Raw genomic sequence first — 15,846 nt, forward strand, 5'->3', positions numbered from 1 at the left:
ATTATGTCACCACAATAATAAGACCAAACTAAGTGGCCTTTAAATTGAAGTTTGCTTTCATACACAGTTTTTTGGAAGACTTTTAACTACAAGTTTGTAATCTTTTTAGTCTTCACTGTCACCAATGGCATAAGTAGCATTCTCTTGTGTCAAAATCATGACCCAAGAAGCGAGCAACAGACAAGAAGAGGGAAAAGATAAAATGAGGTCAGACTAACAGGGCTAGTCCTGGAACACCATTGGGGACTAATGTATGCTGTGCACTGTGTCAGAAGAGCCCTGGATATGCTTGCATTTATGGTGAATTTTAAATCAGACTGTTAAAATGTATGTGTTTGTGTATCTATAAGTGTGTGCATGTCTATATATATATATATATAATCTGTGAACATACACATATACACTATCTATCTACGTTTAAATATTTTTACATTTCCCTCATGAACTATACAGAGGCTATTTTCTGGAATATATAGCAATCAAAATTAGGTGAACAAAGCAAAGACCCATAGGACATCTGCTGAAGGCAAACAAGAATTATTCAATACTGTTCAATACTGACACATGTAGAATGTGTGTTTTTGCCTCTTTGGGGCTCAGCTTCCTCATCTATAAAATGAAGAGGTCGGACAACTTCTAAGATTCTCTCCAGCCTAGAAGATCCTCCTGGCCCCAGGCCCTGCTCTGGCTCCTGTTCACAACTCAGGTCTCATCTATTAACATTTTCAGTCCTCCTCAACGCAGTTTTGCAGCCACCCTTAAGTTCTTTAAATTCCTAAAATGTGCCTTACTCACCCTGAGCCTCTTCCTAGATAAGATAACCCAGCAGTCCTTGTCCTCACCTAAGTAAATCCCACTCACTCTTTACATCTGAGCTTAAACATCACTGCTTCTAAAATGGACCTCCACTGTCTTTGCCTTCCCTGTTAAAACGCAGTCCCTTTTTAACCACCTGTAATTACTTCTTTCATTTTTGGTCTCCCCTACTAAGTCCCAAGCTCTCTGATGCCAAAAGCTGTGTGTGTCTTGTTCACCATGCTGTCCCTGCCTCCTGGAGCAATTCCTGGCATTTTGTAAATACCCAAATACTTGTTAAATGAATAAATAATGGATGTGTGCTAAATAAGCCACTGAAAGCCTCAACACTGAAAGTAATTTCTAATGCTTCCAAACAGGTCACCAAAAACTAAATTAAATATGCCAATACTTATTGTTCTCTTTACAAAGGCAGAACAATCCAAGGTTTTAGCTTAAGCTTGTCTCCTTTCCTCACGGCTTTTTTAAAATTCTTAAGTTTTTAATGGTAATGTTATTATGTTAATGAGTAATATCACTATAGACACAGTAATAGTATGATTTTGGTGAAAATTAAGAGTATGTAGCTACTTCTGAAATAATGCTTTTCTTCTGTAACTATCCTTACTATTCATACTGTATGTATTCATGAAATATAAAATGGAAACTGAAAAGCAATGTTACCCAATGGTATCCAACTCAGAACAAAATAAAGCAAATGTAACTCATTCTTCTGAAAGGTTAGCAAATAAAGGTAAATTTTTAAAATAGAAATAAGGAAAAAAGGGTCTAAATTTTGGGAAGTGGGAAATGTTTAATAAAAATATCATTTAGCAAATATTTACTAAAACCTCTCTCATGCTATGTCTGGTGTTAGGGATAAGGCAGCCTCATCTGCAGACCAGAGGAAGAAAGAAACCATGGAACAGGATCCTGCCACTGCTTTTGGAGTGATATGACAAGGATATATGTATACAGGTTATAAGCACTGAAAGGAATGACTAATGTAGGTTTTAGAAATGAGATTTTAAAAATGTATTAAACACTGAAAGACCATGTGCAAAAGCCCCAAAGGTACAGAGTACAGTGTAACTACTGAATTTCAAAGTGGCTCAGGAAAGGACTGTGGTGTTTGTGTTGGGGGTGGGGATTGGTGGAGAACAGAGGGTAGGAAAACAGGCTGGTTCCATTTCTAACATATAGGCAGACTGTAAAAAACACCACCAAACATCTGACAATGCAGATAAATAATACAAGCATCCTTCCAACCATTTGGGTAAACGCGAAGAAAAGCAATCCTAAGGGCCAGAAAAAAAAAGATGCAGAAAACCACATGGTAAACTGATACAGAAAAGAAGGCTCCCTGAGGCCATGTGTTAATGTGAGGCTTAGATTTTAAGAGGCCTGTGGGGAACAGGAGACTATGTCTTTGGAAATAAGGAAGAAGGCTAGCTGAAACTAAGATCTCTGTATAAATCTACAATTCTCATAGTATTACTCCTTTAGTAAAATTAAGAGAAAAACAAAAAGAACACCTTCCAACAAAGAAGACAAGAGAAAAACTTGTCCCACCCAGCTTAGGTTCTGAGTAGATGAAGAAAAAGAATAACCATAGTTTCCCTATGTCCAAGACTATGATTCATACTCCTCTAGCAGGAGATCCTCAGAGCCATATGTGTTTCAGAATTTAAGATTTGTTCAGATTTTACAAAAGTAATATGATACTAAAGTACACCATATATTAAGTAACACCCAGTATAATCTGAACAACACACATAATATGAGCATATTTCTGTGACTCAACACATGAAAATTCATGGCATGTAGTATAATGACTATTATCAGGTTAAAATTTGCTGCCAAATGATTGGGGGGGGGGGGGGGAGTCTTCTGAGCTTTTTTGATTTTTTCCAAATATCACCCTAGACTTGTACTAGTTCAGAAACTCCAATAGCACTCCCAAGACAGTAGCACTGTGAGACGACGCAGAAGCAAATATAAATTCTCTAGAGGTGATCCTAGGCACTCAGGATTCCCACAGATGAAGTGAGTCCTAGCCAACATGATGTAAGAGTCCAAAATTACAAAACACATGAGGAAAAAAAATCTTGAGTGAGGATCAGGTAAAAATAATAGCAGAAATAGAACTTCATGTAATGAATCTATGAGATACAAAATATAAAATGAATTGTGTTCAAAATGTAAAGAGAAATAAAAGAGGAACTCGAATATGTGAACAAGAAATGTATGTTATAAAAAACAAAATAGAAAAACTCTAAAAATGAAAAAGAGTAAATAAATAATATTAAAAACTAAGGAGGAATAAAAGCAAAAAAGATATAGCTAAAGAGAAAATTAATGATCTGGAAGATATCTGAAAAATAAAGCATGCTAAACAGTGAAATAAATAGAAACTAAAAAAGGTATATTTAGAAACTATCCTACCTAATAAAAGAGTAATATGCAAATTAACCATCATTCATATTGATCAAGTCACACCCACCAGCCATGCCCACCAGCCAATCAGAGCAAGTATGCAAATCAACCCCATCCAAGATAGCTGTAGCCACAGAGAGCAGTTGAGGGGCTTGGGTTTCCCTGGCAACAGAAGCAAGCCTTCCACACACCCTGGCTGGCCGAGGCCTCCACTCAAGGATACAAAGTTTCAATTATAGAAGGTAAATCCCAAGAAAAATGGCGGCATCCAGGGAGCTGGAAAGAACAGCTTGGGTTTCTCCTGGCAATGGAGGAAGCAAAGCTTTCCGCCTGCCCGGGCTGGCCCAGGCCTCCACTCAAGGCTACAAAGTTTCAATTGTAAAAGGTTAATAAATTCCAGATACCAGTGCCTGCGCTTGGGCTAGGGGCCGAGGCTGGCCTGCAAGCCAGCACAGGCCCCTCGCTCAGGCCACCCCACACCCCAACAGAACCCCCATCCTGATCTGGGACACGCTTCAGGGCAAACCAGCTGGCCCCCACCCATGCACCAGGCCTCTATCCTATCTAATAAAAGGGTAATATGCAGATTGGCAATTACTCCAGCACACAATATGGCTGCCCCCGTGTGGTCAAAGATCCTGCCCCCATGTGGACACAAGATGGCCACCACAAGATGGCCAGCAGGGGAGGGCAGTTGGGAGGCACCAGGCCTGCAAGGGAGGGCAGTTAAGAGGGACCAGGTCTGTAAGGAAGGGCAGTTGGAGGCAATCAACCATGTAGGGAGGGCAGTTAGGAGTGGCTAGGCCAGCAGAGGAGGGAAGTTGGGGGCAAACAGGCTGGCAGGGGAGCAGTTAGACATGAATCAAACTGGCATGGGAGTGATTAGGGGGTGATCAGGCTGGCAGGCAGAAGCGGTTAGGGGCAATCAGGCAGGCAGGCAGGAGAGAAGTTAGAAGCCAACAGTTCTGGATTGTGAGAGGGATGTCCCAGATTGCAGAGGGTGCAGGCTGGGCTAAGGGACACCCCCCTACACCATGCACGAATTTTGTGCACCAGGTCTCCAGTAAGGTTATAATGAGGAAGTCTAGTAAATAATGATATTTGAAGGAGAGAAAAGAGAATGAGTGTAGGCAACAATTAATGGTGACTGAAATGCTGAGAATTTTCCAGAACTGATGAGAGACATGAATTCTCAGATTCAGGGAATCCAACAAGTTCCAAATAGGATAAATAAAAAGAAGGCTACATCTAAACACACATACACTACAGAAGGACAAAGCAAACAGACTTTAAAAGCAGCCACAAATACAAAGAGATCACCTAAAGTCAGGTAGACTAATAGTTGATTTCTTAAGAACAATAATGGAAACCAAAAGAGTGAAATATCCTCAAAGTGAAAATAACTGCCAATATAAAACTGTATATACAGATAAACTAAACCTATATAAAAATAAACAATAGACTAAAGAATTAAATATAAGACCTGGAACCATAAAACTTTTAGATGAAAACACGGGTAATAAAGTCTTTGACATCACTCTTACTAATATTTTTTTATATGTCTTCTCAGTCTAGGGAAACAAAGCATAAAAATAAACAAATGGACTACATCAAACTAAAATGTTTTTGCACAGTGAAAAAAAAACCATCAACGAAACAGAAAGACAAGCTACTGAATGGAGAAGATATTTGCCAATGATATAACTGATAAGGGGTTAATAGCCAAAATTTAAAAAGAACTCATACAACTCAACATAAAAAATAATAATAATCCAATTTAAATATGGGCAGAAGACCTGAATAGACATTTCTCCAAAGAGGACATACAAATGGCCAACAGACATGCAAAGATGCTCAACATTACTAATAATCAGGGAAATGAAAGTTAAAACCTCAATGAGATATTACCTCACACCTGTCAGAAGGGCTATCATCAATGAATCAGCAAACAAAAAGTGTTGGTGAGGATGTGGAGAAAAAGGAACTCTCATGTACTGTTGGTGGGATTGTAAATTGGTGTAGCCACTATGAAGATCAGAATGGAGGTTACTCAAATAATTAAAAATAGAACTATTATGTCACCCAGCAATTCCTCTTCTGGGTATTTGTATTGAAGAAATACAAAACACTGATCTGCAAAGATATATGCACCCCTATGGTTACTACAGCACTATTTACAATAGCCAAGATATGGAAACAATCTAAGTGTCCATCAATAAATGAATGGATAAAAAAAAGCAGTGGTACATGCATACAATATAATATTACTTGGCCATACAAAAGAATGAAATCTTACCATCTGTGACAACATGGATGGACCCAGAGGATATTGTGCTAAGTGAAATAAGTCAAACAGAGAAAGACAAACATCATATGATTTCACTTATATGTGGAATCTAAAAAAACAAAATAAATGAACAAACTATACAAACTTATAGATACAGAGAACAAATCAGCGGTCACCAGATGGAAGGGGGCTTAGGGAATATGGGTGAAAGGGATTAAAAAGTACAAATTGCCAGTCATAAAAATAGTCCCTGGGATGTAAAGTGCAGCACAGGGAATATAGTCAGTGATATTATAATAACTGTATGGTGCCAGATGGGTACTAGACTTATTGGGGTGATTACTTCCCAAGGTGTATAAATGTCTAATCACTATGCTCTACACTTGAAATGAATATAATATTGCATGTCAACTATAATTGAAAAATATCTTTAAAAAGAAAGTAAAAACAAGAAAATCTTAGACATAATGAAAGAATGGTGACCAAAGAAGTCAAGGTGGATGTATTTAAATAAACACTGCCTGTATTGAATAATAATATCTCGCTTTGGCGTTTAAAACTATGATAAAATTAAAACACTGGACAGTTACACCATGTAAGTAAAAAGGGGGTGATGGGAGTTAAAAGTTTCTAAATTTGTTTTGTTTGGGAGGAAAAAAGACACACTGACCTACTTTTGCCTTTAAGTATGCATATTAAAATCTTAAGGGTAATCACTAAAAAAACCAGAAATAATTATATATATATATATATATATCTATATATAACATCCGAATTATCAAAGGGGAAAGTTGAAGTTAAAATAAAAACTGAAGCAACTGAAAGGAGGGGGCATAGAACAAGCCTGGAGAAGTAGGAAGAGCAAACCACTATGGATTGTACAGTATATATCAGTTGCTATGGTGGTGGTAGTAGCAGTGATAGTAGTAATAGTAACAACTGATGTTCTTTCCACCTTCATGTGCTAACCTCTTGGCCAGGGGTTCTACAGGCATTATTTCATTTGTTCCTCACCAAAAGTGAGGTCAGTACTATGATTAATCTTCATGTTATAGTTGAGGTTTATTAATGATCTAAACCGAGGCAGTAGATGGCTAAATAAGGAGATTTCAGAGAGTTTTTAATAATTAATCACCCACTGGATTTGAGAGACGAGGGATAACTCTCAGGTGCATGTCTTGTGTAATGCCTAGTTCCTAATAGCAATTCCAATCTTTCATGCATGAATTAAGCCAAAGACACAGAGCATCCAAAGGAGTAGAGTTGGGTTTGTTTTCTTTGGAATGGCGAGTTATTGTTTCAAGAAGTTTGGTCGTGACAGAAAAGCAAGGATGCCAGAGGTCACAGCGTCTAAGGAGGGTTGTGTGTAGGTGGGTTTTGCTTGTTTTAAATTGAGATACTTGAACATATTTGTAAGAGAGAAAGAGAGGTAAGCATCCCGATGACAAAGAAAATAAATGATGTAGGAAGAAGGAGAATTATAATTGAAAATAAAAGTGCCAACTCTAGGAAAATAATCAAGGCCAAAAAACAAAACCACACAAAGCAGGCCCAGATCCTGCTTCTCTCTTTCCTGAGCAGCCAGGAATGGCTCATGACAAAATCCTTCTGAAAATACTAGGCCCTCCATAAAAATGCATGAGAGAGCCCTGGCCAGTGTGGCTCAGTTGGTTGAGCATCGTCCCATACACTGAAACATCACCGATTTGATTCCCCATTAGGGCACATGCCCAGTTTGTAGGTTCAACTGAAGGAAACCAACCAATGTCTGTCTGTCTGTCTGTCTCTCTCTCTCTCTCTCCCCCCTTGTCCTTTCCTCTCTCTTAAAAATATATTTTTTAATATCTAAGAGAGAAACCTTATGTACACACATGGAAGGGTGAAGGCTTCAGGGTACACTTCTCTCTCTGGTTTATATTCCAAGAGTCCATCCCTTCTTACTTTAGGTCATCTACATTTGACACTGGGATGCCATTTAGTAGCTATCCCTCCCCCCCCCCCCCCCCCGCCTTGCCCCCTTTATGTGAAAGAAACCAGTGAGCACATTACATAAACACTTAAGAAAAAATAGTCAACATTTCCCTTCACAAGCAAACAATATATCTCTCCACAAAGAGAATGGAATTTACAATATTTTTAATGGCGAGAAATATGGCTTTTCAAATTATTTAACTACACCAGGATTATATTTGCATGCTCTCTCAGTAGCTGCAGGCTCAGGAGCTGAGTCAACTAACCTACGACTCTGTATAAAGAAAGCGTCTCGGCCCTGAGGGAGCAGGGTTGTATATCACTTCTGACCTTCTTTACCAAGTTATTGAAACCCAGATAAGCTCCAGAGAACACTCTATCATAGCATCGATCAGTTTGAAGAGAGGAGGTAAGATATTTATTTGTGAAAAGCTGAGAGAGAGATCTATGGCAACTAAGTGCCCAGATTAAATTACAAATAAGACTTCAGTGACCATTTATTAAACATTAAAGCTAATATGGCAATGTACCCAAAATTGAGATTTTAATCTAAAATGCTGCAAGCTAATACTGAAACTAAGATACGAATTTACCTACTACATATGTAATTTTTATGTATTTTCCCATGTATATCATTTTTAGGGTAACTTTTAAAACATTGATTTGACTTACCAATTTTATACTGGTTTTAGTAGAAAATATTACTAACCACATTGATTGCCAAAGTGGAAAAAATATTAAAAATGGACCCAAATCTATTTAACATCTAAAACAATTTCTCTGAAAATGAGGAAGTAAAAAGATCCAGAAAGAAATTCCGATTTTTCCACTAGCTTGTTACAAAGCCTCCGTAGTAACTTTGAGTCATTTCTGAAGCAGGTTCCCTACTCCCACCTGACTCTTGGCACCCCTCTCTCCTCCCTGGCTCCTGCCAACCCTTAAATCTCACATGCTCTCTTTTGTTCCCTCCTGGGATGCTGAGCATCATCCGAGAAACATCACAGGACCAGGCAGATCGGACCCCTTGGATTTCTGATTTCTGAAACACTGTTTGGGAGTACATTTTCTCCATCCCTTCTTGGCTGCCTTAAAAATAATTCAGAGTATTTTACTGGTATTACCACTCATGGGCTGGGTCTTCTGGAGAAATCAAGATTAAACAGTGTGTCTTGACATAGGAAAATGAAGGGGATATTTAGACAATGATAAATAGTTAAATGAGAATAACTGGAATCAAAGTAAAATATATTTATAGCAAGCTAGTATACTTCTCATATTGCAAGTTGTACTGGTGTTCAGTAAATTTTTATATATTGTTTCAATTAATTTTATTCAATAAACTTTGCTTACTTTTTTGGATCGTAGCACCATAGAAATCTGTAAGTTATAACAAATATAGATAGGGTATTAACTGAATTAGGAGTTCTATAAATTAAAATATATTTTATATATAGTAAGCATGCTTCTGCAAATAAACGTTTAGGTTTAAATTTTATGCTTACTCAGAAAATTTCTTACTTAGTAACAGATATTTTATGAACAGAATTAAGGCAGCAGGAATTTTGTGGTAATTTGCCAATATTTGCCTTGAATCAAAATGTAGACCATATTTACCCTACCCTTTATCAGATATTCTTAAAAGAAATACAGTCATTTTTTTCTTTTTATTTTTTTAAATATATTTTATTGATTTTACACAGAGAGGAAACGCAACCAAGGTACATGCTCTTGACCGGAATCAAACCCGGGACCTTTCAGTCCGCAGGCCCACACTCTATCCACTGAGCCAAACCGGTTTCGGCCATTTTTTTCTTAAGGAAAAGAATCACTTAAAAATGAAAAGATCTCAAACATAATATTCAGAACTTGAATCACTTGACTATTATGTGGGATAAACTCATTATTAAAAACTCTCAAGAGGCTTAAAATACAAAAAAAAAAAAAAATAGTATTACTTATAACCAATTTGGCTTTTCATAAGGTTTGGTTGGATGTTAATAGTAATGTCTAAGTTTAAATATAGAAATTGCTCATAAGAGCTATTAATCAAAATGAATCTTAAACCAGGGCTACAAAACTTTTCACACACACACACACACACACACACACACACATACACACACACACCCGCCTAACTTGCAGGTGTTATTTTCATCCAACTCTTTTTTTTTTTTTTTTTGTGGTGGTGGTTGTTTTATCTTGACACAACATTTGGGTAGGTACTGGGTACCATATTGGATCTTGTTACTTTATTATTTGACTTGAGCTATCCTTTAGTCCATCAATTACAAAACACAAAGGAAAAGCAACTGCAATGTAAAACATTCCTAACCAAGAAGGCAAATACTTACTGAGTCCTGGGTGTTTTATGTACTAATAAATCTGTACACAAAGTTACAAGGAAAAGGAAATGGGAGGTGTATAGACAGACCCAGAAAAACTAACCAAATTAACATTGGTTAGGTGTTTAATTGTCATAGGCACAGGGCAACATTATTAGAGTAGAGCATAGAATAACAGTTTTACATAATCAAAAATTACCTTAAAATATATAATTCTTAACTAGTTTACTAGTATATACAGTTTCTCTGTAGACACTGAAGTATCTATATCCTTTACATTTAATATATAGATGCTGATTATAGCAAAGCTTTTTATGAATATATTTTTCCTCTAAGAAACATACTGTTATTGAAAAAGAGTAAAAAAAATCAGAGAATTTATTTTTATGGTTTTTAATCAAATCTCCACCTTCTCTCCCTCTACTTGTTTAAAATAACAAGTATTTTTTTCAAATGTTTAAATCATGTAACATTAAGCATCATTTTATAAGTCACCATACTTAGCAATAATTTTCTTGGCCTATGAAACTACAGAGAAAAAATTGTCTTTAATAAAATCAGCATTTTAATTAAGTATATTTTCTATAAAGATTTTGAGCCTCTTTAATTAACCAGGTAACTAAAAATATTATAGAGCTCTATATTCTATTATAATCTTCCAATCTAAACTCTAAACTAAAAAGTTATACACAAATCAAGAAATTATAAATTTTTTTTGTTTCAAATCCCCAACTCTACATTTTATGCTCTTTTCCTCCCAAGTAGTATTTATTATTTTTCAAACTAAAACACCAACTATTGAAGAATACTTCAGGGCCTACAGGGAAACTTAGTTATGTGTTTGTATGTTTTAATGACAGGTGTGACTCACTTTTATAACTGGTACAATCCTGAAAACCTTAGTGAACAAATTTCTAAGGTAGTTTACTGTTCTTTAAAGAAACTTCACCAGGAATCCTGAATGAAGATGCCATCTTACAATGCATATAAATATAACATTATGCATATTCAGATTCTCTGTATCATCTTTTCTTAAATTAGGACATATCAGTAATGTGATATCTATCTACCCAAATTCCTCCCTAAGATTGGTTGTAAGTGAAAATAATGTATGACTTAGTGGAAAAGTAAAATGTAAAAAAAAAACCCAAAAACAATACTTCTCAGTATGTGCCTTTTGCTTTTTTTTTTTGGGGGGGGGGGGGGCCGCAGGGAGACAGATTTAAATGTTGTTTTTTCATGCATTTCATAGAGACTGCACTGAGTACATGAGCTGTGAGGCCCAATTTCACACAAATCCTTGCTGGTATTTTCAAAATTAGACCATGCAGGATAATATAGTTTCTTCCCCCAACCCCTCCAACGAAGAATTTTACTAAATAAACCGCAGATGGCAGTTAAGTACAGTGGTAAAAGCTGTGATAGTTAATTATCTTGCCTGAACCAGTTAAGTAGTGACAAATAAATAATGTAAAGCCCACTGCCTGGCATGCAGTAACTGCTCAATAAATGTTTAGCTCCCATGATTATTCACATTAATAATTCAACACCCATTCCTGGCTTTAGCTGCTTTCTTTAAACATGGAACCTTATCCCAAAGTTCCACGTCTTCAAAAATCACCCCACTGACTAACATATGCTGCAAATACTGGAAAACCTTCCACCTTAAAGCATGTTAAGGAACTTCTTTGACATCTAAAAGGTTAAGATGACTGATGACATATTTAGATATGGAAAAGTCAGTCTTTATCTGAAAATGCTTTAATGAAATGCTCACACCTGCGAATGTTTTCTGAAGGGTATTGATATACTAATCTATTATTTTCATAGCATTTAGCAAATCCACAAGCTGTAAGCTTTTTATTATGAGGACCTGCTAGACGGACACATACCCTCAAGACATGAGTCACCCTTCCAGTATTGGGGAAACTGATGGAAAGACGGCTAAATGATTCAGCATGCTGCAGCAAAACGAGCTGGTCATGAATTTATAATTTCTGTCAGGTGCCCCAGCCCGCGTGGCCTCCCTCACCCTGTACTGCATATGTAACACACGATACTACAATTAACGAATGTTGTTAAGAATTCCCCCAGGAAAGGAGTAATGCTGTTTTCCTTTCAAGCAAGCTTCTACAAGCAAAATTATTCATTTTTTTTTTATGGGACAACAGGTTCAGTAGGCTGGAACACCCTGACAGAGTCCGTTGTCAGCTTCATCAAGTTTAGCTTATACAGATGGGACTAGAGTCCAATCCTGACACTGGTGCCATTTCCGCAGCCAGTGACACATGGAAGTCACTGGGGAAGGCCTGCAGCAGAGGAAACCAGGAAATGGACACAGGGCATCAGGTGTGAAACGGGTAGGGTTGTGTCTGTGTCTCTCATGCCAACACCGACCTTTGCCAACACATATCACACCAGGACAGGTCTTAGGCAGGTCCAAGAGACCGAATGGCAACTACAGAATAGATTCTGATGCGGCCTGTTTAGGTGCCTCACTACCCAACGCAGGTGAACGCCTTTTTCTAAGTGTCCCTATTTGCCCTTCAATCACAAAAGATGGCCTGCTAATCGAAGAAAACATTTGTAGATTGGTTCCAAATAGATAGGTTCCAAACTAATTTTTCCCCCATCAAATAACCAATATGGAAAAAAAAAAAAAAAAGCTACGAATTAAGTGTTTTCATCTAAAATCACACCGCCGCCTCAAATGCTGGAAAAGCACATCCATTTTGTGACCACAGCCTCACAGAGTCATGCTGCCCAGCAGTTTCTGAGACTGGGACAAAGCAGTGTGCCAGGGAGTGTAAAACGAAATCCCCATTATCTACCAAGTGCAATTTCCTCCTTCGGTAGTTTGAATTCATTTCGGTTCGGTGTGATCATATACAACACACACTCGTATACCCATCGCTCACACACAAAATCTCAGCAGCCACCCTGAAAAAGACGGCATTATCTAAAAGCTGTTCAAAAAGTATTTAAGAAACAACGGGGGTGACAAGATTGACCTCCCCTCAATCCATCTTCTTTCTGCTGTTGTTATGACTGTGCAACCCTGATTTCCTCTAACCAGGAGAAGGAAGGGAGTATGGAAAAGAAAGAAAGGAAAGGAGAGAGAAGAGAGGAGAGAGAAAAAAAAGGGGGGAGGGAGGGAGGGAGGGAGGGAGGGAGGGAGGGAGAGAGAGAGAGAGAGAGAGAGAGAGAGAGAGAGAGAGAGAGAGAGAGAGAGAGAGAGAAAGTGCCTAATACAGAATGTGCAATTTCTTGCTATCTTATAGCATTCATGAATATATATATTTTCTCCACTAAGACCTTGGTGGTAAAGAGGCGGGGGGTTGGGGAGTGGGGCGGGGAAATGGCTCAAAAACAAGGTTTGGGGAGCTGACCCAACCCAAGGAAACAGACGCCTCCAGGGTCGGAGGTGTCCAGCTCTGGGCAGCCCCGCTGAGAGTTGCAAAGGCTGCAGCGTTCTGGACCGCGGGGAGCCCAGGCCTCCGCCGCCGGCCTCCAGGGCGCATGTCCCACTTATATAAAGAGATGCTTACAGTCCAGGTGCTTCTTCTTGGGGCCCATCACCTCGTGCGTGGTGGCCTTGCACACCGCCCTGGCCACGGCCGAGCCCGTCACGCTGTACTGCGCCGCGGCGATCCGGTCCGTGAGCGTTTGGCCCGACATCTTCGCTGGCCGCGTGGACCGCCTCCTCTGCTGCGGGGACAGGAGAGGGAGGAGGTGGTCTCGCTTTCAGCCACAGACCCTCCCTCCCCTCGGAGAGCCCAGGCCTGGTGCCTCCAGCCGCACGGCGGGGCTCTCCGCCGCCGTCCCCGCCCTGGTGCCACCTCTGGGGGCCAGAAACGCCGCGCCCGCTCCGGCAACGCTTTTGGTCTAGGAGGGTCTTGAGCCAGGGGTAGGTCTATCACGCAACCCCAGCGCGGGCTCCGGGTCCCAGCATCCGGTCCCCATCCTCTCCGGCGCTCCGGATCGGCACTTTGCCTGCAACCTGATCCCCAGGTGCCAGGCCAGCGTGCTTCGGGGCGATTCCTCCAGGCGGGCGCTGCGCCCACCGGGTGCCCACCCTCCCCTCCCCTCCCCGCCGCAGGGCTGCCACCCTGCAGCCCGCAGGCTTCGGAAAACGAATTGGATACCCAAGCCCCGGCCGCTTCCTCCCTCCTCCTCCTCCTCCTCCTCCTCCTCCTCCTCCTCCTCCTGCTGCTGCCGCCGCTGCTGCCGCCGCTGCTGCCGCCGCTGCAGCAATGGGCTCGTCCTCCTGCGGCCGCAGAGGAGATTATCCTCACGTTGCGCCATGTTATGCCCGCGCCTCCCCTCCCTTCCTTCCTCTGCGTCCGAAGCCCGGCCGAGGGCCCTGCGCCCGGGAAGCCTCCCCCCCTGCGCCCCCCGGATCCCCGCTGCACCGACCGCGCGGCTCTGCGGAGGCGCCCCAGGCTCCCGGCGCCGCGCCCTTCCCGTCCGCGGGGCAGAGATGGGTGACAGCCCAGCCCCCGCCGCCGCCCGCCCTCCCCGCCGCCGCGGCGCTGTCACCGGCCCCTGCACTGCTCCGCGCCCGGGATGATCCTCCGGGTCCCCGGGGGCCCTGCCAGGGGGAGAGGGGGGCCTGGCCCCGCCGCCCCGGGTACTCACCCCGCCCCGGGAGCAGCGAGCCCGGGCCCCCGAGGGAAGCCGCGCCGGGTGGGTGTGCGCGGCCGCGCGAGGACCCGGTGCCCCGGGCGCGATGCCTGCAGCCCCGGCCCAGCCCCTGCCCGCAGCGCCGCGGTCCGTGCGCCCGCCGCCGCCGGTGGCCCCGGAGCCCGTGCCCGCCGCCCGCCGCCTCCGCCGCCAGCGCCGCCGCGCCGCCGCGTCTGCCGCCCCAGCTCCCGGCGCTGCGTCCCCATCCCCGCCCCCACCTCGGCGGGGCCCGGAGTCAGGTGACGGCGGCGGACAAACCCGGCGCGCTCTCCGCCGCGAGCGCCGGCGGCCCCCGCCTGGCTACTCACACACGCCGCCCCCTGAGCCGGGCGCGCCGCGCGCTAGCATCCCGGGCGGGTGAGCGCCGAGCGGGAGGGGGGAGGAGGGATGCCGGGAGGCCGCCGTCCGCCCGGCCTTCCTCCGCCCCCGCCCGGAGCCCCGCCCGCGGGACCCGCACCCGCAAGCCCTCCGCGCGCGCCGCACGCACCTGCCGCCGACCGCCTGCGGGATGCGCCCGGGCCGGGGCGGGGTGCGCGCAGCCCCGCGAGTGGTTCTGGAGTTTCCTCCGGGAAGGCCACGGCTAGGGCGTGGTCACGCTCCGTCTGACAGATCCCAGCCCCCTCTTCCCTCCCGCATCTGCCTCACACGCGCCCTCCTGTCAAAGGCAGACTCAGCCCGGAGGGGGATGGAAGGCTGAAAATGTCAGATTCTGCCACCGCACCCGGTACCTGTGCGTCCTCCACTCCCTGGAGCTCCTCTGCTTGTCTCTCCCCATCGGGAGCCTGGGTGGGCAGGCGATTCTAGCCATTCTGGTCTTAAACGGGTATTAAGGTCAGCGGCAAGGACGAATAAGTAACAGAGCCATCGATGGAGTCCCAGATCATAGTCACAGTAATCATTTGGGTGTGTAGAGAAAACTCTTTTGGTACCCTTAGAAAGTCATGTCTGTCAATTCAGTATGGTGTTTGAATTGCGTGCATGAATATCTACACAGGGATTTTGGGCTCAGTAATAGTTTCACGTGTTGACATTTTCAAAAATTGTTATTTACCTTAACCTAAAAGAAATATTTTTAAGTTTTTAAGGTGGAGTCAAAATCAGAACTTGAGTTGTAATTTTCCTTGATATTTTTTTCCTCGCTATGGGAGGCCTCTGTTTGGCCAGGAGGTTGTAAAATGTCTACCTATACTATCAAGGTTTTGTTGTGTTCTCTCTTTCACCTGGTACAGTGTTCAGTATTTCATAATTCTTGGGACTGACTGACTTTTAGCATTAATTAGAAGCTTGATGACTAAAGGAAAGACTGCCCAAGACCAATATTGTTAGGGTTCA

General features: G+C 42.5%; 1 protein-coding gene across 13 annotated transcripts in view; it reads right to left on the reverse strand.

Annotated features, from left to right (window-relative positions):
* Positions 1 to 15,104, reverse strand: part of SNAP91 (synaptosome associated protein 91) — a 117,462-nt gene extending 102,358 nt beyond the window's left edge. For 4 of the 13 annotated variants that reach the window (XM_084890614.1, XM_084890613.1, XM_084890622.1 and 1 more), the window contains exons 1-2: positions 14,470 to 14,725; positions 13,380 to 13,539 (exon numbers count right to left, since the gene is read on the reverse strand). In XM_084890614.1, coding sequence (XP_084746740.1) covers positions 13,380 to 13,509 — 130 coding nt within the window. In that variant the 5' untranslated portion in view covers positions 13,510 to 13,539; positions 14,470 to 14,725. Of the gene's footprint in view, positions 1 to 13,379; positions 13,540 to 14,247; positions 14,339 to 14,469; positions 14,727 to 14,822; positions 14,842 to 15,001 lie in introns of those variants that run through there. The other 9 variants (XM_084890612.1, XM_084890623.1, XM_084890616.1 and 6 more) reach the window with 8 other exon arrangements.
* Positions 15,105 to 15,846: the final 742 nt, after the last annotated feature.

Source organism: Pipistrellus hanaki, assembly GCF_964339955.1.
Source record: "Pipistrellus hanaki genome assembly, chromosome: 7".
NCBI lineage: Eukaryota > Metazoa > Chordata > Mammalia > Chiroptera > Vespertilionidae > Pipistrellus > Pipistrellus hanaki.